Below are 27,581 nucleotides of genomic sequence, written 5' to 3'. Positions count from 1 at the left end.
CTGTCAAAAACACGAACAGTCAACCTGTCATATCTCACTCATACAAGCATGGTACGCGTTCACCTACACGAGCTTAGAATGTGTGCTAAGAACGCGCCTCTTTCATATATTTGATCGCCAGTGTCCGAGATGTGCCAATACTAAGCCTTAGCTCTTCATAATAAAATTTATAAACGTTTGAACAATAGTGATAGAATAAACCACCTAATTACAGTCCATCGAGAAAAGCATGCCAACCTATTATGCCATTACCATCCATCAACATAATAGAGTATCTATTGATTGATATTATGACAGGCTGAAGCACGAGCGGTGATAGCGGAGAAATCTTATCATTTATCGGAGAATGGATTTTATATCTATCTACTTATTTGCTTATGGTTGGTACACTGAGTCGTGATGAGTTATGCCTTTATTTGATTTAGGCGTGGCGTAACGTGATCAAACGGAATATATATTGCTTTTTGTAGTATTCTAACTACCTATTGGCAGACTTTAGTGATTTGTATAAAAAGTTGCAAATACTTAATCTAACACAACACAAGCTAATGGGATCCAAAATTTCTATAATTTTTACATCGTCAAATTTGCTACTCATGCTCTTTTAAAAAGTCAAAAGAATAGAATGAAGGATGGCGTTTTAGGAAACCACAAATTTGCAGAAAACTATCCTGAGTTCACGACTTAGCATTAAAAATGGTTTTTTTTTATTATATGAAGCTGTGAAAATTACTAAAATGTGCTAATCTCTTTGTTAAATATTTTCGACGTTCGCATTTCGAGGAAACACTAGATAACATCAGCTAGTTCATATTCTGATTTTTATCTGCAGTGAATGAAGCGAGTAGCATAGATAATAGGTTCGTATAAAATTATAAATGTACAAACGTATAGAAAGAGCCTTATCTAATTAATGTACTTCCGTTGTTTGTCACGATATAGTGTTTTCACCGGATACAGCAATAATGAATCTGTAGTACATTTCGTCATTCATCTTTTGCTTGCCTCTTCGCAGTCATTTAGGGTCTGCGCAGCATATCTAGTCTTCCTCTTCCATACCTGTCCATCATTCACCTACTTTCGTTTCATATCCTCTCTCACACACTTCTCAATGTTTAGTACCTAACCAGCCTAACCTATACCATAATGTGAGTATTGTTCTTCTTTTATTTACCTACGTGTAATAGACTTCCGTATACCGGTCAGCTAGTGAAAAATCCACATACAAAACAATTGCGCGTAGGGTAACGGTCTCTGTAACAGAGACGTTGGGAGAGTTTGTTCCGTCACGGTCGCCGCTCGCAAAACCGGTGTACCATCACCACCACACAGATCACGGGTACTTTATCAGAACTGAATAAGGGCTTCCTTTGGTGGTCTGGTAGGGTTTTGTACGCTGGTGAAATAGGCCGATAGAAATGACACCCGATATGCGTGTTCACAATAAATATCAACAATTCAACACCAACGCTCAGTTTGACCATTGGCGGATGGAAACCAGTATATTTGAACCATTGGTATTAAAGTAAATGAAAAAAATGAAATTCTTTACTCGTCACATTGATAATAAAGTGTACTCGTATTTCATATCTTTTTTTGTTTATTCAATTAACTTGTCGTTTCGTTTCGGTAACGAAGAATTTTCGACTTAGTTTGCGTCTAGTCCGTAATTAAGTTTTAATTTGTAACTGTAAAATTCTCCAAGACTATTATTTGCCTTTTGGCACGTTGAACTAATTGAAAGTTTCCCACTTTCAGCCTTTCACAGCCACATTCAAATCTGGTTTTAAATGGTTTTTTTCTGAGAATTTTATTGGAGCGTATACAATTAGTCAATTAACTTTTAATAGTTTTATTTATGCCTTAGTTTTTGCCGCTCGAAATTCCTTTGGTTTAAATCGGCAGCTTCTATAGCATTGCGGCCAATTACATACGAATGCATTTAAAAGGTCGCGGTAATTCCCAATAATCCTTAATCAATAAAACATGGACAGCGGACCCATTACGTAGTTTTTGCACGCTTCTTAAATAACTCTGCAAAGCTCAACAGTTACAAAATGCAGTTCGACCACAAATTTATGGACGAAAATATATCAGTGTCCAGTTTTAAAATGATACCTTTTTCTACAGTCTCAGCGGTTGTGCACGCTTCTGTAGGAATGCGGCTTTTTGCAATAGCAGGAACTTGTCTGGCTTCATCACTATTCAATACCTCTGTCTGCGGTGCGAAACCGAAAGTCAATTATATCTGCAATCCAATTTGTTCTCGCTGCGTATGTTTATTATTACATGCGAACATCAGCTGATTTATAACCTGCCCGGCCTTATTTGACTTGTTCACATCCATTCATAAATACATGCAATAGTGACGCTGACGCGGCGTTCAATAATAAATATCTCGTCTCGTCTCGACCTCAATAAATACGATTACGATTTAATCAGATCTTCATAATCTTGTTCAGTTTAGCCTTCATTGTCATTCAACCGTGACTTGCTTAATCAACTATTGCATTTTTTCAACAGGTTCGACGATCTCTGAAACTACGAGGCAGACGCAAAGAAAAAGAGAAACTCCCCTCCGGCATCACAGCTGACTACACCGCTTCATTATTCGCGCATCTCGAGCAAGACTCCAATTACTCTAACTACCCGCTAATACCCACCTCGGGATCTAACTCCAATCTCAGCGACGAAAATAACCATCTTTCTCCCGGATACCCCACCACGCATGTTTGGAATAGAAAGGAAGGCGTTCTTCAGTCGGACAGCTCCGAGACGTCGCTGAACTCTCTAAACAATCCCAATAACGCCAACAGCAGCCCGCGGCAGCCGCAAGTACTACCTCCCATTCCACCCAGACCACCAAAGCGTGGCATACTTAAAGGGCCCCGACTTAGCAATACTAGTTCTAATTCCCAAGAAAGTAACATACCAACCGTTGACACCGTCGATTACGTCAACGGCCAAGATTCCAATGTACTAGCGCGTAATACGCAGCAAAACGAAGTAATTTCGTACGGTATACCGCCGTCTAAAAGCACTTCATCTAGCGATGATATGCAGCAAGTTCAAAACTTTACTAAAAAGGTCATCCATAGTCCAGTTGAAAATCAAGTCAAGAACAATTACAAGAACGGTGGCAACCCATCTATCACCACTCAGGACATGGATGAGTTGCCGAAAACGAATGGTAGCAGTTACTTAGGTGTCACATCAACATCTCCAAGCGCTGATTCGTTGACGGACACGACTACTAATTCATCATTCGCTACTCCGCCCTTTTCTACATCTCCTGTGGGCGAATCTCAGGGCTTCCATAGATGGTCACGGACAAGCAATTTCGAAGACGTTTATCTGCCTTTACCATCCTTAAAACCGCTGCAGCTTCCTAAACCAAGATTGCTGACAATCCAAAGACAGAAAGCTCCAAGAAACGACTTCGGGTTTAGTCTTCGCCGCGCGGTGGTACAAGAAAGAGTTTTCAGCGGCGATTGTAACGGCCACGAAGAAAATGGACTGACCAATGGTGATAACAAATGCAACGGCAACATTACTAGTGCCGTTGCTAGCAAAGTTATACAGAAAGCTGTGATACTCGCAGAGCCAGGGTCGTACCCTGGAGCCAGTGAGTCGGGCTTGCTGCCTGGCGATAGACTTCTGGAAGTCAACGGGGTTAACGTGGAAGGCAAGAGTCGCGAGGAAGTTATAGACCTTATCAAAAGCAGTCAAGATTCAGTCACTATCAAGGTAAGAATTGTTATTTTTCCAATTTTTTTTAATTATAATTATACCGCTGCTCAGAATTTCAGGTTCAGAGGGTGGATCCATCACGTTACCTGTCCGGTAAGTGAATGGAACCACTACGGGTACGCGACCCCGGACTGCTCTAGCTGCTAGTGTCACACATCCCTCTGTCTCCGTGACCCTAGTATCCCAAACCCTTGCCCTTAATATCCTTTCCTTTTCCTTACCTTAATTATCTTTCTATACTTCTAAGCTAAGAATTCCCAAGGAGGGTTGATGTCTGGCAGGCGGCCGATCGTAAAAAGACATGCCAAATCCTACACAACATGAATATGAGTGCAACGGATGGAATATGTGACAATGCTAGGGCGTACCCCGCAGGCGACGCGCAGGCGCAGCACCCGGCGGCTGTGGGAAGTGGACGAGGGTTGCTGCACCGGGGACGGGGGCAGCGTAAGAAGCTAGTCCGGGAAGTAAGACTGAGAATTGCAAGCTGGAATGTAGGTACGATGACTGGGAGAGGAAGAGAGTTAGCGGATGTTTTGGAAAGAAGACGAATAAATGTAGCATGTCTGCAGGAGACGAAGTGGAAGGGACAGAAAGCGAGAGAAATTGGGGCGGGTTACAAGTTTTATTATTGTGGAAGTGACGGGAAAAGAAATGGGGTGGGTGTAGTTCTGGATAGAGAACTTAAAAACAAGGTGATGGATGTAAACAGAGTGAATGATAGAATGATTGCCGTGAAATTGTTGCTTGAAAACGTGATTGTAAATGTAATAAGTGTGTATGCACCGCAGACTGGATGTAATAATAATTTGAAAGAGAAGTTCTGGAGTGATTTAGATATGTTAATTATGGGAATACCAGAATGTGAGGAGATATACATGGGTGGGGATTTTAATGGACACGTGGGAAGGATGAATGACGGATATGAAAGAGTGCATGGGGGGCGTGGTTATGGAGACAGGAATCAGGATGGTGAAGCTCTACTGGAAGCAGCCTTAGCCTTTGACTTGGCTATAGTTAACACATACTATCAAAAGAAAGAACAACATCTTATCACATACCGTAGTGGCCAACACTCTACCCAAATTGATTACTTTCTTTTGAGAAGGAGTAAAATACTTTCGGCTAAGGACTGCAAAGTTGTACCGAGTGAGAGCTTAGTTTCCCAGCATAGGTTACTGATCCTGGAGTTAAAGCTTAAAGTAACGCGTAGGCAAAATAACCTAAAGCCCCCACCTAAAACGAAGTGGTACAAATTGAATGACAGGAAGTTGGCTGAAGAATTTAAGAATAGAATGGTCGATAAGATGATAAAAATGAATGATATGGCGGAGATGAATGAATGCTGGAATGAAATGGCTGTAAGTTTAAGAAGTGTGGCGAAGGACGTACTTGGTGAAACGAGGGGGAAAGGAAAGATTGATAGAGATACATGGTGGTGGAATGATGATGTGCAAATGACTCTGAAAGAAAAGAAGAATGCTTTTAAAGAATGGAAAAGTGTGGAAGTGGGTAATGATAGAGAAAAGGAAAACAAGAGGTCAGCTTATTTAATAAGTAAAAAGAAGGCCAAGAAAGCAGTCGCAATAGCAAGGGCCAAGGTCCAAGATAAGCTTTACAACCATTTGGAAAGCCCACAAGGCCAAAAAGACCTTTATAGAATAGCAAGAGAGCGGGAGCGGAATGCAAGAGATATCAATCACATGAAATGTATGAAAGATGAAGCAGGAAAGATTTTGACAGATGACAAGAGCATAAGAGAACGCTGGAAGAACTATTTCAATAAACTTATGAATGAAGAGAATGACTGGACAGGCGTGCTAGAAAACGCTAGAAGTAACATCGGTATGGTGAAAGAGATTACTGTAGAAGAAGTAAGGATGGCAGTGCAAGGTATGAAGAATGGAAAAGCGGTTGGGCCAGACGATATACCTGTGGAAGTATGGATGATTCTGAAAGCGGATGGTTGGAAGTGGCTGACTTTATTCTTCAATAAGTTGTTGCAAGAAGAGGCGATCCCTGATGAATGGTGTAACAGTGCTTTGGTGCCCATTTTTAAGAATAAGGGTGATGTACAGGATTGCAACAACTACCGGGGAATAAAGCTCATGTCACATAGTATGAAGATATGGGAAAGAGTGGTAGCGAGACGAATAAGAGAAGAGAGTGAAATAACACAGAACCAATTTGGGTTTATGCCGGGCCGGGGAACCACGGACGCCATATTTGCACTTCGCCAACTATGCGAAAAATACAGAAAAGCAAAAAAGAACTTGCACATGGTGTTCGTGGATCTGGAAAAGGCATACGATAGAGTTCCTCGTAAGGTTCTGTGGTGGTGTATGAGAGAGAAGGGAGTGCCAGAGAAGTATGTGCGGCTTGTTCAGGCGATGTATGATAGAGCTAGTACTCACGTCAGGTCTGAAGCTGGAGTCACCGACAAGTTCAATGTGGCGGTAGGTCTACACCAGGGGTCGGCTTTAAGTCCTTATTTGTTCCTCCTGGTTATGGATGCTCTGACATCGGACATACAGGAGGAAGCACCCTGGTGTATGCTGTTCGCCGATGACATTGTTCTTGTTGGGGAAAATGCACTTGAGGTCCAGAGCAGACTGGGAAAATGGCAAGAAAGACTGGAAAGTGTGGGACTGAAAATCAGTAGAACCAAAACTGAACATATGTTCTGCGATTTCGGTGGTCTATCCAGTTTTTCCCCTATTGCCTTAGATGGTGTATACCTACCAGTCTGCTCCGACTTCCCTTGGTACCTTGGGTCATTATTCCAAAATGACGGAAGCATCGACCGTGACGTGAAAAATAGAATAAATGCGGGATGGATGAAATGGCGACAGGTCTCAGGTCTCAGGGACAACATGCGATCGACGGATGCCCCTTAAACTTAAGGGGAAAATCTACAAGACGATTGTGAGGCCTGTTGTATTGTATGGATCTGAATGCTGGGCAACAAAGGTGGAGGATGAAAGGAGAGTGCACGTAGCGGAAATGAGAATGTTGAGATGGATGTGTGGAGTGACCAGAATGGATCGGATCAGGAATGAGTATATTAGGGGAAGTTTGAAAGTTGCGCCTATAACGGAAAAGATGAGGAGTGGCAGGTTGGCGTGGTTCGGTCATGTAATGAGGAGGGATGAATGTCATATAGGCAAAAGAATGTTGGAGATGAAGGTTGATGGATGGAGAGGGAGGGGTAAACCCAAACAACGCTGGATGGATTGTGTGAAAGAGGATATGAGGAAGAAAGATGTGAGTGTTGAGATGACGAAAGATAGAGGAGAATGGAAGAGGAAGACGTGTTGTACCGACCCCACATAACGTGGGATAAGGGTAGGAGGAAGAAGATACCGCTGCTCAGAATACCCAGAGATTATTGTCCAATCATCGTTAATGTAAGGTTTACGAGTAATCAGACATTACGGTCATCTTTATAAAGAAGAAAATATCATAATTTAAAATAAAATATGGCTACTAAACTTCATGCGAGTGAAAGGTATTTAGACCCCCGAACGGTTAATAACAGTAATCCGACTTTAAGATTATTTTGTTTCAGCCACTCCCAACATACAACTATAATATGCTAAATCATAATAAAAACGCACCATTAATTTTCGTTCAGAATTGCCTGGTTCAAGTGGCAAAAGTTATGGCTCTAACAGTTATAAATGATTTCCGATTTGAACGTCATGTTTAAGTCATCACGTTTAGATTTATTGATTTATTGATTGAATACCACTCTTGCGGGCTTACAGGTGATCCCAAAACGCTTACAAGATAGTGCTTAAATACCTATTCTAAAAATTAACAATGTCACTTAACTTACTAATACAATTATTATAAATACTAGATTGGATACATTAAATTACAATTAAATTTACAGTTACAATACATTACAAATAATACCCATACGTCAAGTTACATTTGAATAAATGAAATAAAATAATAATTTACAATTTGATCAAATAAAGGTTCATACACCAACAATGAATAAAATAATTGCTTCAAATATTGAATGTCAGTTACTTACTTAACTAAGATGTTTGCAAATTTAACTATTTTTATTTGTAAAACTGACATAGATGAAAGTTTACAGGCATTTTGATTGGATTGGACGTTGCCGGTTAAGGCTTTTAGTTCATTATTAGTACAATGTAATATCTAGAGTCGAGTCGTTGACTTAAGCTAATTAAAAAGAAATACCTAACGAAGCCTTTGTAATAACTTTACAATATTAATAATCATATTTGGAATAATAGTAAAATTTGGAAATATGCTCCATCCGTTGCCTAAACTTTGTAACACTCACAAGCAAGCGTTCTTATAGTATAAATTGAAACTGGTATCATATCTTCGTGTGGAACCTTGATTACCTATTTGAGATTTATGACGGGTCTTAAGTAGGACAATCACCTTAGCTTTCAAACATTATTAGCCGTGTGCCAAACATCGCACGCGCCATGTATTTGTTCTAACATCTTTGCACAGTTTTTTAGTAGTGTTTACTTTAGACCGCATTTTATCTACTTTTGTCTTTAGAAATACGTCATTATTTTCGCAAAAGATAGTATTAAATTAAATGAACAAATCTAAATCACAGTGATATTTATGCAAAGGTATAACTACTTACTGTAGTTACCATAAATCTAGAGACTAACGGCTCAGCCACGACATTGGTCTAAGCGCGACAGCGGTGAGCGGCGGTCATACATTGAAGCGAGACACAGCGATGGGACTTTTCATTCGCACGTATGGCTGCCGCTCGCCGCTGCCGCGCTTAGACCAATGTCGTGGCTGGGCCGTAAGGATTATTATGTTTGAAATGAGCTTGCAGTTTTTTCTATGGTAAAGCAATCATGACGCAAAATTTTAACTCATTCACTTAATAAAAGTATGAAATGAACCAACCTTAAGAATCGTTTTTTTACCGCAGATATAGGCAGTTACACCTTACCCATTCAACAAACACTACATATCTCCGGTGCCATATCGAGGTTAGATTCAAATTGGCTAAGAAAACCTAACGGGATACTCAAGCAACAAGTACTCGATTAATTTATGTAAAAAACACATGCTCACGCAACTTTCCCTGCTACCACTTTCATGCACAGCGGCGTGATTATTCAGGTCTGTAATGTGATGTTTGAATAAAGGATTGTCCAAGTTCTTTGCTAGACTGAATTTGAAGATTGTATTCGATTTATCTTTTTGTAGGTAGAATGTTGCGGATCGTCTTTAATAATTCAAAGAGATGAATCATAAGCTGAGTTTATACCAGCAAATTATTGCTGCAAGTTTTGAGACGCAACTATAGGTAAGAGTGAGTGGCAAATATCTGCATCTCTTTCTTGCATATACTTCTGTCTCAAAACTTGCAGCAATAACTTGCTGTCTAAACTCAGCTTTAGGCAAACAAGATGATTGCTATTCAGTAGACTAAAAACTGGCCTGAATAATTACCAAATGATGGAAATCAACGGGAGTACGGTCGCACAGACCTTAGAACACTTGGGGATTTTTGTGTGAATGAATTATCTCATACAACACACAGATAAAAATATACGCTCATACAACACACAGATAAAAATATATAGATCTTATTGAAATGATGATAAATTACTTGCATGTATCATAGCCTCAAATGTGCCAAAAAGTTACACTAAAAGTTCTAAGCATAAGAACTGCAGTGCGCTAGCTATATTATACTAAATGTAAAAATGGGTGTCGTTTGATGGGCGGCGGTGATTGCTTACAATTATCCGTTTGGATTCTATCATAATGAACAGCTTCTCACTTCCACGACATTTAACAGGTCCAGCCAATAGCTGAGCTGTCAGAGCTGTCGCGAAGAAGGGCGGTGGACGGCGGTGGCGATGTCGAGCTTTCGGACAGCAACGTCCGAGGTGGCACGCTCAGCCGCTCCGGCAGCCGACGCTTCACCAGCACCCAGGTAAGTGTTTCTTAGTTTTCGACTAGGTGGAGGATTTGGCTCTTGCCCATTTAAGCCGCGCTTGCGATTTAACCGTTCCGGTCTATTCATTCTCGATGCATCGGCGAAAATGCAGTCACAGGTGTCGCCACTTTGATGTGTGTAATTTGCCATTTCTATGTCATATCCGTCATAGTGTTAGGTATATACCTAAGTCATAAAGGAACTCGGTGATCAAAAGCCCCATCAAGAGAATGGTGGTACGCAGACAGATTATGCACTTAGTGCTTACATATTTTTATAAACTGCTGAATGGTTCTGTTTATCCGTACCGAATTTCTAGGTTCTAAATAAGTTTTGCCTCAAGCTACATTGACGCGCCGTTTAAGCAATCGAGCAATAAATAACTGCAAGACTATATAGAATATTATTTATATTTCGTTTAACCGATTTGAGGTGGCTGTGGTTTGGCCCACAAATATAAAATCAATTATTCTTATTTTAAAACCTAACGGGTGGCCTTATTTGTAGTAAAGGTGCGGTATTTTTCCTTTGAAGCATATTAGTGATATTAGCGTTATCTATAATGCAATAGTTGATCTAGTATGTTAATTCTTGTATCTGGGCATTTTCAGAATTGGGATTATCTCTATGGAATTATTAACAAAAATTAACTCACTGTCAATTTTGTGACGATAATTAGGCATGAAATTTCAATAAAAATATTGTTTTTGTGTTAATTACATAAACTTCAAACGATAATCTACATTCAGAATGTGAAAAAAGAAAATTTTTAGACAGAATTTATGTTCAATTGTCGTCACAAAACTGACAGCGAGTTAATATTTGTTAACAACTTTTGCTAATTGGGGGACCCATTATTAATTATTCAAAATTTGTATGAAATATATGCATTGACTTGGCTCAAGCAATCATAGAGAATTCTAATTTAGTAAACATGTAAGATAAGAAAGGCAAAACTTTTTTAAATGCACCTTTTACAAACCTTCCCAACAACCACCTTCATTGAGCTTCTCCAAAAAAACAAATACTAAGTAAGTATCCATGTATCGATGAACAAAATAATTGAAGTAGGTACAATTTAATTACCCCTGGCACATGATGCAACGTCCGTCATACGATACTAGTACTCTATCATGTTGGTTGCACACGCAAATTGGCAGGCCCGTCAAAACGATGCAGTCAAGCGGTTGATATTGAGAGCCCTTGCCGCAAAATCAAGTGTTGCGCGTTGCCTGATGAAGTTACTTTTTGAGCTGGGTTTTGCTATTATATAATACATTGTATCTATTCCTTATTAACGTTTATTGAATATCCTTCATATCCCTAATGATTCTACTATAATGCTAATGTTGGTTGCATACGCAAGCTGGCAGGCCCGTCAAAAGAATCAAGATGAGTGCTGGAGATTGAGAGCCCTTGCCACAAAATCAAGTATATATAAAAAATAACGTAGATTTCAAAACGGCATCGGTAAATGTATTGTTATTTATTAAAGTAATGTTCTATCTTCTTAAATGTCCATGACTTCTATGTCAGACCACGTATTGCTAATTATTGATTCTTAATTACATTGGCATTGATAGTATTTTCCTGTTTTGCCATTAGATAATTCATGAAATTAGAGATATTGTTTATCTTCAGTGTTTACCTAAAATTAATACTTTTCCTATTAATCTTTTTGGTAGGTACGCCTCTGGTATTGGGGTTCTATATCATGCTCTGGCAAATAATCAAACTGCCACTGTTTGGGATACACACCCCTCTTCAAAAGGAACCTACTTTGTTGAAAGAAGTGCTTTCCTTTAGACCTTTTAGCGAAGAGTGCAGAAGACGGGAAAAATAAATGAATTAGAGGTCGTAAGTCTATGTCAGTTGGTGTGGGCTGTGGGCATTGGGGTGATACTCGGACACAGCGAAACCAATTGACCAGTATCTTGACTCTGTATAAGTATCAAAGTAAGAGTAATTCTGAGCATCTGACTATCCTTATACTACAATAAGTAGAAATAGAAATGCCACGAATATTATGCTACTATTTAGTTTGTCTTTCTGTTACTTTCAAAGTTACCTACTACTCGTATGTGTGGCAAATAGGATGAATAAAAACAGTATTAGTACCTAACGATTATATTTATAGTTTTGTGACCCATATGATATTATGTTGGTGCAAATCATGCAAGAACCGGTCTAATGTTATAAAATATCAAAATAACGCAATATACTGCATGGTTTACTCCCTACTCCTACATAAAGTGAGTTTTTCTTGCGGTCAGAACAGATATGAATTACAAAATAGTCCTCATGAAATATTTATGAGCGCAATGTCCATCAAATCATTAGACTGCAGTTATATATGACTACATTTATTTTTTCTGACTGTAAAACATTACTTTGTGTGTGATAAAGTCTGTGTGGTGTTCTTTAGGAACAGAAAAATGTTAAGAAAAGCCTGGGTGGTTAAGTAAATAGTAATAAAAAAAAAGTGAGAAAAGATTGCCAATCACATAATTGTGACAAGCCCCACAATTTTGACACATGTCAAAGGTTGCGACGGTCCCATAGTGTTAACTTGAGTTAACGAGGTCTAAATCTCAGCCCCTTATTCATGCTCAGGGTTCCAACAATGTCGGGATTGCCGGGACATGGCGTATCTACCCCTTATACCCCTAGCATAAACAATGAGTGATTCCATCAATTAAACTACTTAAACTCACATCTAAAGGATAGGATTGGCTGATATTACGCACAAAATCGGGAATTTTCATTACAATAGCTAAAGAATAATGCATATTTTGATTATTTACGAAGTACAGTATAGACCGATATCATATCATGCGTAACTGAAATGTTCTTTACAATAGTGAGACAATAATGCATATTTACGTAAACAATAGCATTGAGTCATAGATGATTAGATCAGACGTATACTTCCTATCGTATCTACGACGGGTTATATACTTGTTTGCCACCCACATGATGCCTATAGAAAAATGTACCTTATTCTGCTATAGGCATTATTTGTATCTATAGGTATGAATGAGCTAACAATTGTTCTGAGTGCATTAAAGCCTCCGCCACACACAAAGCGTTTTGATAGCGTAGCGTTGGCCTCGCAATCCGCGCACATTCCGCGCTCGTTAGTTCTCGCCGGCGTCCTCTGGGCGCAACGCCAGCGTTCGTCCAGCGCACCGCTATCATTGCGCTCCGCTGACGCTCAGCTAGCGCTCCGCTCTCAAAACGCGCATGTGTGGCCGAGCTTTTAGGCATTCAAGTTACTTAAAAGGTTATGTTTTAGTTGAGGTTTGCTTACGTAACATGAGATGACCTGTCTGCTCGTTGCCTCCTATCACATAAAAAAGATTGGTAAAAGTCTATCATAGAGTTTATTCTGACCTGTTTTGATTAAAAAGTCGCGGACTAAATATCCATACTAATATTATAAATGGGAAAGTGTGTGTGTCTGTGTCTGTTTGTTTGCCCGTTTTTCACGGCAGAACGGAGCGACGAATTGACGTGATTTTTTAAGTGGAGATAGCTGAAGAGTTGGAAAGTGACATAGGCTACTTTTTGTCTTTTTCTGACGCGAGCGAAGCCGCGGGCAAAAGCAAGTATTTCATATAAAACTGCATCAAGCACCCTGTACAATCAGTCCCTAGCCTAAACAATGGGCGACCCCAATACTACTAATGCTCGACAATGAATGAACGAATGAGTGAGTCACGCAGGAAGATTGATCGGTCCTTTAATTGCAGATATTTGGAAACGAGTTTTAAGCCATTCGGTACGTTTTGATGTGAGATTAATGTGGTCAATGAAACAGCGATTTCAAGGTCGTTTTTGTTTATTTCCGGCAATACGGGTTAATAACTTTTTTTTCTTGTAAACGCTATTGGATTTGTATACCAGCAGCAGGGCTAAACACATCTATAGAATCTCACCCACCGCGATATTGACTTGTCATTAATATTTACTAGAGATCAGTGGCGGCTAATGAAAATTTCTGCTAGGCAACACTGAGCAAAAAGAAACCTAACTTAACATTAGGTATATTATGAATTTTCTGAGATGAACTTTTCGCTTTAGCCGTAATCTGTTAAACAAAGGCCTTTGTGTCTATTGTTGACGGCGGCTAGCTCCCGTTTAAACGGCACGTGCTATAGTCTCAGTGTAGTTATAAAGCAACTATCATGATAGTAATAAGGTTCAAATCCATAAAAAGCCCTTTCGGAGATAACACGTTTTGTCATCTTCAAAAAAAGTTACCTGCATACTGCAAACTGTTTAATAAATTTGAACCTTATTGCTATCATGATAGCTGCTTTTTAACTACACTGAGACTATAGCACGTGCCGTTTAAACGGGAGCTAGCCGCCGTCAACAATAGACACAAAGGCCTTTGTTTAACAGATTACGGCTAAAGCGAAACGTTCATCTCAGAAAATTCATACTATACTTTACTAGTACCTAATCAATATTAGGCAAGCCGGTGGGAATCGGCTTGTATGGACCAGCCGCTGCTGCTAGAGATATATTAGGTACTAGCAGCGGCTGGTCCATTCAAACCCATTCTGATAGGTACCTACTATTGCGCTAATCATGTGCTTGCCCTGCAGAGTCCCTAAGAGCTATAGAGAGAACTAAATAAAGAAATCACGATTGCCTTCATCTCTTTTCTTTAATACCGTGTGTGTCAGATAAAAACTACACTAGCACTGGATAATAGTAGTCCCAAGACTCCCAATCCCAAGTGCATCGTTAGTGCCGACAGTGGGAATCCACGCACTATTCATCCAGCCACTCAGTCTAGTAGTCGGGACTCTGAGGACTCTTGTCTCGCCTCTATGCATATTTGATGTGTGCACGGATATTAGGTACGAGGATACGAGTATTGGCTCAGGCTTAGGACCAGTGTAAATCGGTTCCTCCGATCAGAAAAAACTTCTACGAGTTTGGAATCACAGTTGGGGGTTTGATTCTGCATGTTACGTGTGGTACGTGTGTATTTGCATTCTTTATTTAATTTTACAAGCTTTTATTTAACTTGCCTTGTAGTATGTTAGTTTGGGTCAAAAGGTAGAAGCTAAATTTGACCCACTTCCCGGTTTCTGATTGATCTGAAATTTTGCACACAAATGTAAATCACGTGACAATGCAATATTATGGTATCATGGAGCTGATCTGATGATAGTGATGATGGAGCAGAAAGGATGGTCATAGGAACTCTATTATGAAACGTCGTATCCGCATCGAGTAAGGGGTTTTTAACTTTTTAGAAACACCTCGGAAAGCAGCAGATGACTGTTGAAAGACTTATCGCCGACTGTAAGGTACAGTCGGCGATAAAAGCTTGTTCCAGAAATGATCTTTTTGCAAAAAAACTTACTTAAACTTGGCTTTCATTCTGACATCCGCCGCACGGAATAGATGAGAAAACTACTCTGGTCGGGATTTTAAGTCTTTGAAAATCCTAACGCTAGAGAAGAAGACAATGACGATACTCTCGGTGCGCTTTGTGAATAACATCATGGTTTTGAAGACAAAAAAGACGTAAATTACGCACAAAAAACTGCAAACTTACGTCCTTTTGGGGCATTTAACGTTTCGGTGAATGTCCTACGACACATCTTTGAGCTTTTACCGTGAACAGTGAACACCCAAGTATGGGAATTGCGGGAATTTTTCTTTATCACTTTAATTATTTTATTCATATGGAAAGCAAACAGAAATAAACGAGCAGGAGACAATGTTTCAAACACACAATAAAACATTCGCTTATTTCCTAAACAGTTCTCACTAAAAAAATATAATGGAACTATTACTACACTTACTAAACTTAGGGTTGAATACAATAGAACTCAGTTATTCACTGTAGATCCCCTACCTAACCTAGTCGTATATACGTGCATGTCCTATGCAATGCCTAGCTTTAGTTTGCACTGTTTACATAGTGTATAGACTGGTCGTGATCCTTTGCGAGAATGCCTTTGATGTTCTCTACGTGGTTTACAATAAATATTTACTTGCTTTGACAGGTTATGTTATGTGCCTTTGAGGGGCTTACGTAGCATCTAAGTTGAGGGTCTTTGAGGAATTCTGTATTCGAGCTAAAATAAATAGCTTGGATATAAACGTGAGGTGAGCTTGTTTGATACAAATGCTAGAATACTATGTATTTATGATGTGTTTTATATTAAATAACTTTTGCGATTCGTGACAAAATTTTATTAACTTTGCCTCACGAATGAGCAAACTACTTAATCATAAAGTTAAATATTACGAGTAAATCGTGAAGATAGGCAAATAGTTGATTATATAACTTTATCAGTTAGTAAATGCAGGGCGCTGGCGGTGTTGGACTTTTCATCCCTCAGTCCTTTACTGTTTTAATTTTGTCTGACATCTTCTTGGCATAGCTACATTGCTTCCCCGGAATGGTGCTATTGCTATCCGATTCCCGTCAGTACGAATCAGAATAGCTGTTCTGTTTGTATGAAATACTCGTACTTACCGCGTGCTAGTACTAGGCAAAGTACACGTAACCAAAGCTTATCAAGGCAGTCCATTACCTAGCAATTATCGGCTTGTGAACGTAATCGTTTGACTGATAGCGGGGCGGCGACCCCGTCTAGACACCCCGCCCCCCGGGTCGTGCATGAAATCAGGATGCCCGGGAATTTTGTGCGCGAACTAGGCCTAAAATAGGGTAACCATGGAGCTTATCAAGTCCATTACCTAGCAATTATCGGGTTGTGGACGTAATCGTTTGAGTGACAGCGGCGCGGTGACCTATCTAGATACCTCGCCCTCCGGGTCGTGCATGAAATCAGGATACTCGGGAATTTTGAGCGCGAACTAGACCTAAAGTATAGCTTGGGTAAAAAGAATAGAAATTAAAAAAAAACTTTCAAACTGTGCACACACATGAATGTAGGAAAAAAAATAACTGGATGAGAGATTAATAAATAATGTAACTATATCTGTATTTTAATAATAATTATAAGAGCTAGTTGAGCATGAATCGTCTTAAACAATTAAGTCAAGTTAATTACTTCCCTATAATATATTACGCATTAAATGGCAGCGTTATCCTCCACTCTGGGTACATGTCTATAAATATAATAAGTTCAGGAAATGTTCATGGAAAATTACGCCATATTATTTATGGCCACACACGATACATGTAACTGACATTAAACAGCATCCCGTATAAGATAGTGCTAAAGAAAAAACTTAACATATTACTACCACATTCCCTTTTATTAGAAGACGCTCCCTCACACATTAAACATCAATTTTAATTATCTCTAATGCCCCCAGAAACATCTTAAACGACTCGAATAGGACATTAAGATAAGCTCTTTCAACACCCCCGTTCACATTAAACTGGACACACCGTAGGGGCATTTTATGTCTACTGTATTAAAGACGTTAGGTGCCTTAATAACCTACAGAAATCTGTATTTTATCATTAGTACTATGATAAGTATGATACAAATGTATGATATGCGCCAATGATTTTAAAACGTAGTTATGTCAAAAATAGGCTTCGCACATTCTCCTGCGAGTCCATAATCTGCTTCAAGTCAAGAACGAGAACGCAACTCATATTTTATTTTTACTAGTCGAAGTGACAATGAAATGAAATGAAATTTATTTTTGATAACAGATCGTTACATGTCAATACTTACGACGTTTCGTTCGTCACGGAGCGTGAACGATTATCGCTTTGGCTAGGCCGGCTGGAATATCCCTGCAATCTTATCTCGAGAACCGTGGCTTCTAGGACCAGAGTTCCAAGGACGAAAAGGAAGGAAACGACACCACAAACCCCCCATAAATTTTGTCATATCATGTGCCAAACACCCCGTGGCCTGTATATGCGCATTGCGCAATACATCGGAATAGCTGCCTTGTTTGGGGGAAAGGTGACCCTCCCATCGGTTTTAATGTGCTCAGTCGGCTTGATGTCCGGTTGAAAGTGTCAGGAAGTCCGTATGTTTGGATACTGACATGAATTGACAGCAGTACAACGCAGATAATTTTCAACGCGTAAGCCGTGGCGTAATAGTTCCCTAGCTCTAGAAAAACGCGCAGGAAGAGAGCTTGTCTATTTACTAATACCGAATAAACGACCGACCGGTCTGCCCTAGTGCGTAGTGACCCTGCCTGCTAAGCCGCGGTCCCGGGTTCGAATTCCGATAAGGGCATTTATTTGTGTGACGAGCACAAATGTTCCTGAGTCATGGATGTTTTTTAAGTATTGTATTTATCTATATAAGTACATCGTCGCCTAGCACCCATAGTACAAGCTTTGCTTAGTTTAGGGCTAGGTTGATCTGTGTGTGTCTTCAATATTTTTTTTTTTTTTCACCCTTTTCAATTTTAGCGTTGGTTTACGGGACACCCTGTATATTATATGAAATTGTATTGTAGGTTCAGTAGTATGTCATTGCGATGACACCAGTAACCGTACCATACCCATCGAATTTAAAAATACAAATGGTAGAATTGACGCAAATCAAATGCTACCCGAGAGAGCAAACAAATCCAGTACTCACTTTCGCTACCAAGAACCCGACTGTCGGGTACACCGCTCGTAGAAGCGTAGCCGATTACATGGGTTTCCCCGTATGTAGCGAAAATGTCGTAGCGCCGCGTAGAGCCCGGTTTCGAAAGTGTTAATAATTCGCTCGACATGATCTAGATATGACAAGCGATGAATGCGTTTGGCATCAGTCGGGCCTAGCCTAGCATCGTTATAGCCTACGCTGGCCTAGCCGACATTCCGAAACGTGCCGAGGTCGGGCGGCTTTGGGACCTGTTCTTTACGTAATGTCAAACAGGTGCATATGCATGCCACAAAGTAGATGTTTTTTATACTAATTTCGCACTAACTTGGCAGTAAAAATGCATACTCGTACATAAAACTTAATTTTTGATAAGTTTTTAGCGCCGACTAAACTGGTCTTTCAGGCAACTATATGCATTGGGGCAATTCTAACAAACCTAAATATAAAATACTTTCGTTTTATAACAGAGTTCCTCTTCATATGGCTGCATGTGTCTCGTTTAATCAGCTCAGTGCTACCATGGAACTTGTACATGTACACTCCTTTTTGCTGTGTACTTAATGCAGCAAAGGGGAGTGTACGAGTTTCTAATGGGTTGGCAACGTGCATGTGACACCCCTTGAGTTGTAGGTGTCCATAGGCTACGGTGACCACTTTCCATCAGGTGGACCGTAGGCTTGTTTGCCACCGACATAGCAAGAACAAAAAAAATGTTGCATTGCCACACAGCTTTAGTCTATGTGAAGTTTGAGCTCAGTCAAATAATGGCAAGATGATATAATAATAATAACCCAAACAATGGATACAGATCCTCTGCTGGCTAACTTATATAAAAAAATACAGAGGTGATTTATAATGATACAAAAAATAAGATATATTATGCCATTTATTCAGACACAGGATCAGTAATACCACTTTCCAGTCGTAATATACTAAGAGCTCCATACTTTGTATGTCAAATCATAATATTAAAACTCTTAAATACTAACAATAACTAAAACAATCCACTCCACTGACAAGTCTTAAACACCCTGTACATCACAAGTAACCTAAAAATTCTGTGGGTTTCTGTCAAAACTCTGCATTTCATATTTTGCGATGACATTGCACACTTCCATTTTTACTTTAGGTATTAAATTTGGCTGTAATTTCTTTACACTGGCTGCCATACTTCTGAAGAACACGTCTATTTCATTTGTGTTCTCTTTTAGCACCTTTTCTATAAGTTTGTCCAGGGTCTGGCTTCTTTGCTCGGGAGTTTTAGGTTCCTCCACATATCGGAGCAGTTTCGGTCCGTTCATGAGTATTGGTTTTGGCAGAATCTTGATCGGTTGCAAGTTACGAGGCATTGGCACAGATTTCTTTCTGCCGGCTTTCTTGACCACTTTCTTAGGTGGCTCGTTGGTTATAATTTCTGTTTTTGGCAATATTTTGAAGAGTGGCTGCTTCAGTTGTTGGTGTTGCTCGGTTGGGCCGTCCACCACTGTGATCTGGAAACATACATTTTGCCAAATTAGTTGTGTTTACTACATTTTATGATACGTTCTCAGTTCTTTGAGCTTATATCCTATTTGTTTATGTATACATTAACTACAGTAATATTTACTCACTGTATAAAACTACTACTAGGAGCTATCTGAGTGCCTTCTCACACTAACACTACTTCATATGCCAATTTATTGCCTTAATCTGTCCAACAGATCAGTTATTTATACTTAGTAATTTGTCAACTATTTTTGTCATTAAATAGTAATATGGATATGTCACTAAGCCTGGGCCTGGGATAGTAATACAATCTTCGCTATGGAAATGGCAACTCTATAGGCTTATCAAATTCAGGCATTCTGTTATCATAATATATAAGCAGTAGTTGAGGTCATTCACCCTATTTCACTGTCAAACTTACTTCATAATACTCCTGGCTGTCAGTAATAACTTGCTGCTCCGTAACGACCTGCTCCTCCTGAACCTGCTGCTCCTCGTCCTCCATAGTAGCCTCCTCGAGCACTGTCTCAGTGTCCATGGAAGTCTCATCAAGGTACTGCATTTTCTCGAACACGGGTGCTTTCGTTTTGTGCATGGTGCCCACCCGCCGACTCCTCATGTAGCCATCTCGTAGACCGCGCCAACGCTTCTTGCATTCTTCAACTGAAATTTAATGTTTTTGTTTTTAGACACATAGACCAGGAAAAATAGCTTGACCTGGACATAATTCGATAACCGTAATTTTCTTTTTCTGTCGTATAAAGTATCATTAGTGATAGTTAAAATACAAATTATTAATCAAATTAGGGTTCTGATTCAATTTAAAAAAAAATAAAAACGAACTTTGAATATTTTTTGATTTTATAACTAAAGTATTAAATGTAATCCGGAAAAAGTGCTTGTATTATGTTGTGACACCTGCATTTCATATAAAAACATCTAATTTTTATAAATAATTCATACAGAACTATCATTTATAAAGAAGGTTTAGTAAGTTACACATTTTCAGGCGTATTTCACTAGAAAATATTGTTAACCGTAATCCTGCAATTTATTATGAATATAATATTACGTGTGTTGATAAATTATTAAAACTTATACCAATACTTTTGGCGCTTGTTCAAAATCTTAAATATTGATAATTTTAGGAAAGGAAAAATACCTAACTAAATTGAAAGATGGTAAATTTTGCCGTTAATATATTCTTAGTACTATACGAAATCAATTAAACAACAAATATGTAAGATTCATTACTTAATTGATATTTTTCTTACTTGCGCTTTAATATGAACGTTATTACCTGCAGAATAAGGTCGTGCACAGAGTAGGTATAGCTAGTATAGTAGTAGCGGGAACGGGCGGCGAGTCGTCAACACGTGTTTCGCTCTGCGATATCAAGGGCGCCGCGTTTTCAAAACGCTTCGATAACAAATATTTCACCGTCCAGTATAAGAGAGCTCCCTTATTACAAGTGACAAAAGTCATACAAATCAATTAGTCCGATAGGTCACGTTAAACTGGTCAAGTCGTTAGCTCAATAATAGTACCTATCGAGCTTGACGAGATGCTTGGATCACAACAACGTAATATGTATGAAAGCTTGCGGCGCTTAAGACTGTATTCTTTCGAGTCGTGTGTAACGTATTTTGGCGAGGCAAATTTGAAGCACAGTGCGTGTCTGTCTCACTCACTCTTACGGTAAACCTAATGAACTGTTTCACTTTCAGAGGATTTTTGAAGTAATTTGGGTAATATGACATTGTCGCGGTGAGGTCTTTCCGGTACAAATTTATCGGTGGATCTTTTCGGATTTGTGGATGATGAGCCGATGCGATGTCGCTTCATTTTGAAGTGTCGACTCTCGCGAGGGAGTTCTTAGAGGACCGCGAGGAGCGCGTGTGACTGTTGAGTTTTTGAATGATTTGAAGTTTGTGAATGATTTTATTTTGTGTGTATTTGTGTGGGCATGAGGTGTTTGTGTTGCGAGAGTCAAATCAATAATATGAGTGGTACAAATTTTATTAGGGGGCCTCATGTGTGAGAAACTCAACACTCGAATGCTGCGTAACAATGCGAGCCGAAATCGCCTAATCGGAAGTGTCCGACTTGGTATCGACTAATCTATACACGTTGTAACATGAGAAACCAGAAATCAAAACCTGGTTTCTGGTATCTGGTACCCGGTAACCGGTAACCGGTAACCGGTAACCGGTAACCGGTAACCGGTAACCGGTAACCGGTAACCGGTATCCGGTATCCTGTATCCTGTATCCGGTATCCGGTAACCGGTACCCGGTATCCGGTAACCGGTATCCGGTAACCGGTATCCGGTAACCGGTACCCAGTAACCGGTATCCGGTAACCGGTAACCGGTAACCGGTATCCTGTAACCGGTAACCGGTAACCGGTAACCGGTATCCGGTAACCGGTAACCGGTAACCGGTATCCGGTAACCGGTATCCGGTAACCGGTATCCGGTAACCGGTATCCGGTAACCGGTATCCGGTAACCGGTAACCGGTGACGGGTCTCCGGTATTCGGTGACCGGTAACCGGTAACCAGTAACCAATGACCGTTAACCGTTATCCGGTAAACGGTGACCGGTAACCGGTAGACGGTAACCGGTATCCGGTAAACGGTAGACAGTAACCGGTAACCAGCATCCGATATACGGTATCCGATATCCGGTTTCCCGTGTTCGGTTTCCCGTTTCTGGTTTGGTTTTGGTTTTGGTTTTAGTTTTAGTTCTGTTAGTTTAAACAAAAACAAAACTGAAAACGAAAACGGAAACCGAAACGGGAATGGAAACGAAAACCGAAATCGAAACCGAAACCGAGACCGAAACCTACACCAAAACCGACACCGAAACCAAGACCAAAACCGAAACCGAAAAAAATATTTAAGTTCCTAGAAGTAAAGAGTGACAGAGATAGCACTATAATCATTTAAGTTCCTGGTAGTAAAGAGTGACAGAGATAGCACTCATGTTAGTCAAACTCGTGGTATGTGCACTTCCCGCACACAGTAAAGAGTGACAGAGATAGCACTATAATCATTTAAGTTCCTGGTAGTAAAGAGTGACAGAGATAGCATTGTAATAATAAAATTTATGTTCCTGGTAGTAAAGAGTGACAGAGATAGCACTATCATAATTAAAGTTCCTGGTAGTAAAGAGTGATAGAGATAGCACTCATGTTAGTCAAACTCGTGGTATGTGCACTTCCCGCACACAGTAAAGAGTGACAGAGATAGCACTATAATAATTTAAGGTCCTGGTAGTAAAGAGTGACAGAGATAGCACTATAACAATTTAAGTTCCTGATAGTAAAGAGTGACAGAGAATAGAGATAGCACTATAATAATTTAAGTTCCTGGTAGTAAAGAGTGACAGAGATAGCATTTTTGTTATTTAAATTTCTGTTAGTAAAGAGTGACAGAGATAGCACTATTGTTATTTAAATTTCTGTTAGTAAAGACGTAAAGAGTGACAGAGATTGATCACGTTGGTCAAAGACGTGGTTTATGGACTACTATTTGGACCCCCCAATGTCACGCTTTTTTAATCCTTTAACATGGATTGTCACATTTAGTATGACGTAATATATGAATGACGCCTAAAGATTGAGAGAGACAGCAATATTGTTCTTCAAATTCGTGGTAGTGAGAACAGGGTGCGTAGCCGAATGGCACAAACGCTCACGAAATGAAACGCTAGTAGATATCTATCTCTATCGCTCTTGCGTATTGGCGCGACAGAGCCAGTCTGCGTTTCGTTTTCGTTTCGCGTCGGAGAAATGGCATTCGGCTACGGGGCCTGAACAGAGACAGCACTATGTATCGCGCGGCCGCCGACTACGCAAGTCGCCGCGTAATTATAATAACCGTTCGGCTCCTTTTTAGATCGTGTACAGTCAACAACACAGCTGGCAAGACAAAGTGCCAAAAATATGTATAGAGTATTTTATTTCCTGTACAAGTGTTGGTACTTGGTACATTAAGGTATGTGTATACATATATTTGGCACTTTATCTGTATTCACAGCTGAGTTGCTGACTGTACCAATAACGATCAACTATGAACTTTTGTGGTTTGTTTTAAATAGTTCTATGCAGATATAGATTAGAATACCTATTCTATCGGTACTTTTTGTATAGGTTATTATAATAACTGGACAAAATAATTATAATCAGTGCCGGCGCACTCCGCGATCACGATTCTTTCGCCGAGCTACAAGGCCTTGATATATAGGATGTATTATTTTATCAGCAACAAAAATATGTGATGATATTGAATTAAGGCAAAACAAGACATATAAACGCTCTCCATTATTTCCTCCCTGGTTTATGAAGCTAGAACAATGATTTTTAACACATACGAAATTCGTACACTGAAATAAAGTGATGATACTATAAATATACTCGACATTCAAAGTCGATAATCTAGTGACGTAAGAAGTTATTGATATAACAGAATTTTGCACAAAATAGGCTCACCTTTGATGTTGAAAATGCCGCCACTCTATAAAACAAACAGACCGCACACGAGCAGCCGACATTAAATTCTATTGCACGGCGCGAAGGTCGAAAGCCGCGCCCGCACCTGGGCGTAGGTAGCGAGATCGGGTGCACGTGCGCTTACCTTTGAAATCGCCGACACACAGGTGTCGCCGTTCGCCCTCTCTTTTCATTTATGTTTCTGTTTCAATCGGTTAGCCGTTTGCCGGCCGGCAATAAAGGTTGTTTTTTTAACCGACTTCAAAAAAAGTAGGAGGTTCTCAATTCGACTGAATGTTTTTTAGGGTTCCGTAGTCAACTAGGAATCCTTATAGTTTCCCCCTGTCTGTCTGTCTGTCCGTCCGTCCGCGGATAATCTCAGTAACCGTAAGCACTAGAAAGCTGAAATTTGGTACCAATGTATCAATCACGCCAACAAAGTGCAAAAATAAAAAATGGAAAAAAATGTTTTATTAGGGTACCCCCCTACATGTAAAGTGGGGGCTGATTTTTTTTTTTCATTCCAACCCCAACGTATGATATATTGTTGGATAGGTATTTAAAAATGAATAAGGGTTTACTTTTACTAAGATCGTTTTTAGGGTTCCGTAGTCAACTAGGAACCCTTATAGTTTCGCCATGTCTGTCTGTCCGTCCGTCCGTCCGTCCGTCCGTCCGTCCGTCCGCGGATAATCTCAGTAACCGTTAGCACTAGAAAGCTGAAATTTAGTACCAATATGTATATCAATCACGCCCACAAAGTGCAAAAATAAAAAATGGAAAAAATGTTTTATTAGGGTACCCCCTACATGTAAAGTGGGGGCTGATATTTTTTTTCATTCTAACCCCAACATGTGATATATTGTTGGATAGGTATTTAAAAATGAATAAGGGTTTACTAAGATCGTTTTTTGATAATATTAATATTTTCGGAAATAATCGCTCCTAAAGAAAAAAAAAGTGCGTCCCCCCCCTCTAACTTTTGAACCATATGTTTAAAAAATATGAAAAAAATCACAAAAGTAGAACTTTATAAAGACTTTCTAGGAAAATTGTTTTGAACTTGATAGCTTCAGTAGTTTTTGAGAAAAATACTGAAAACTACGGAACCCTACACTGAGCGTGGCCCGACACGCTCTTGGCCGGTTTTTGATCATATTAATATTTTCGGAAATAATCGCTCCTAAAGGAAAAAAAGTGCGTCCCCCCCCCCTCTATATTTTGAACCTTATGTTTAAAAAAATATGAAAAAAGATCAAAAAAGTAGAACTTTATAAAGAATTTCTAGGAAAATTGTTTTGAGAAAAATACGATAAACTACGGAACCCTACACTGAGCGTGGACCGACACGCTCTTGGCCGGTTTTTTTGTTACTCGATATCTCCGAGAATCGTGGACCGATTTTCAAATTATTTTTTTTAATCGAACGGGTATAACCCCGAGATGGTCCTATTGGCACCAAGTCCCAGGCGGCGCGGCGCGCGCCACGCCGCCTGGGGCGCGTCTTACGTCCTTCCTATACAAAATGTACTGAGGAGACGATTTTTGAATTACACTCAGGTGGCGTGGCGCGGACGTCCGTTGCGCGCCCCGAGACACGCGACGCTCTGGTGTGGCCGGTACCTTACGTCCCTAACCTATTAACCGATCCGCCGCGGTGACGCGGCCGGTGCGCGGCGCGCTCTCCCAGGCCCGCGCCCCGCGCGCTCCCCCGCCCCGCGACAGCCGCTCTACGACAACTTTGCACCCTTTTAAATTACTGACATTTACAGTTTCTTAAGCGCGACCTTCACAGTATTAATTTTGATAAAATCATGATTATAGTACACAAAAACCTGGTCTTAAGCAAAAAAATCTCAGTTACAATTTATACCTACTGAGAAATTCATGTTTATTTAAGCGTTAAAAATATATGTTTAAGATCGGTGTTAAATGTCTATATATACTTAATACAATGCAAATTGATATATATATCATGGTCACCATTTTTACCTACCTAGATATTCACATTAAATGAAAACGGTAAAAAAAAGTACACAATCAGATTTATTTTCTGTGTAATATCGCTAATAACTGATCGCATCTGAGTGCACCACAAAGTTAATCTAACAAAGTTTTCGGTTAACTATTTTGCTGTTAGCGAAAAGTGGGATAATGTACTTTATCTCATGATTTTTATAAGATATGAATACGATCGTCTTTTTTTTTATCTATGTACATAATTACTATTTGATGCTTAATAATAATACCCAATAAAATATCAAAAAGGACGAGTTATTGAATTATGTCCAGGGTACCTTACTTTTACTCCACTAACAGCCCTGTCAACTATTTTAGACTCTGACGTAGACATTTCATAAGACAGCAACTCGTATAAATTTTCAACTATTTGACGCTATATTTTAACAATATGATGTGAAATTTAAGTTCAAAACTGACCCGGAATCGCCTACAAAACTGTTATAGGCGTATTTTATTTTCACACTGATGTGCGGTGCAGCACAACTTTTCACTCGCTAACGATACAAATTCATATTTCGCTTACCTGGCTTGTCCAATGATTGAGCTATTTTCTGCCATGTAGCTTCTCTTGCTAAAATATTCTTTCGCGAGGGATCAAGAACGTTGTACAAAAAACTGTGAGGTTGCACTAATTCAGCTAAAGTTTGATCTTCTTCGGTGCTCCAGCCAACCGCGTTCAAAGGCATTCTCGTTTTCGCGTGCGTCACAACTTCAAAACAAAATGTCTGCCTGCCTATCACGAACGAAAATAGCCGCGCTGTGCAGCACGACGTCACGAGCAGTGTTGCCAGTCACAGATTTTCTTTAGCTGCTACAGTGTCTGCATGTTAGCGCCATCTCTTTGCGAGTAGTGGCACTTACGTTACATGTGCTTGAAGGTGTCGGTGCAGGCAAATTTGCTATTCAGCACTAGATGGCGCTGTTTTCAATCTGTAGTAACGCCATCTAGTGAGAGACGATTATATTAATATAGTTTGGGAAATTGCCGCTAGATGGCACAAGAAAATATGTTTTTTGTTAAATTCGGAAGCCAAGTTATTTTGGAGACTGAGGTTTATTTATTTTATTTTTAAAGATTATTTTAGTTAATATGTGTGACTTTTCCAAATTTTTTTGACTTCGAACTTTGGCAGTATTGTGTACCATAGTTAATGACTGGCCAGGCTCAGCGCAAATTTCTATGCTGAAAGAATTTTTCTACAACACAACTGATAAGATATACATACAGGCTGAAGCTACTATTTGGTATCCAAAAGATTTTTAACTACAATTCGAATTTCAATAGTCTTATCCTGA

General features: G+C 39.6%; 2 protein-coding genes across 3 annotated transcripts in view; one reads left to right on the top strand and one right to left on the bottom strand.

Annotated features, from left to right (window-relative positions):
- LOC125236272 (unconventional myosin-XVIIIa) overlaps positions 1–27,581 on the top strand; it is a 318,921-nt gene that overhangs the window by 33,638 nt on the left and 257,702 nt on the right. For both annotated transcript variants that reach the window (XM_048142988.1, XM_048142986.1), the window contains exons 3-4: positions 2,524–3,747; positions 9,575–9,712. In XM_048142988.1, coding sequence (XP_047998945.1) covers positions 2,524–3,747; positions 9,575–9,712 — 1,362 coding nt within the window. The remainder of the gene's footprint in view (positions 1–2,523; positions 3,748–9,574; positions 9,713–27,581) is intronic.
- LOC125236274 lies at positions 19,154–27,013 on the bottom strand. Its single transcript, XM_048142996.1, has 3 exons — positions 26,809–27,013; positions 20,192–20,433; positions 19,154–19,775 (listed from the first exon to the last, which is right to left on the bottom strand). The coding sequence occupies exons 1-3, from the start codon at positions 26,969–26,971 to the stop codon at positions 19,335–19,337; spliced, it is 846 nt and encodes a 281-aa protein (XP_047998953.1). The 5' UTR covers positions 26,972–27,013; the 3' UTR covers positions 19,154–19,334.

Source organism: Leguminivora glycinivorella, chromosome 19 (genome assembly GCF_023078275.1).
Source record: "Leguminivora glycinivorella isolate SPB_JAAS2020 chromosome 19, LegGlyc_1.1, whole genome shotgun sequence".
In the NCBI taxonomy this organism is placed as follows: domain Eukaryota; kingdom Metazoa; phylum Arthropoda; class Insecta; order Lepidoptera; family Tortricidae; genus Leguminivora; species Leguminivora glycinivorella.
This window is presented reverse-complemented; position numbering and strand designations above follow the sequence as displayed.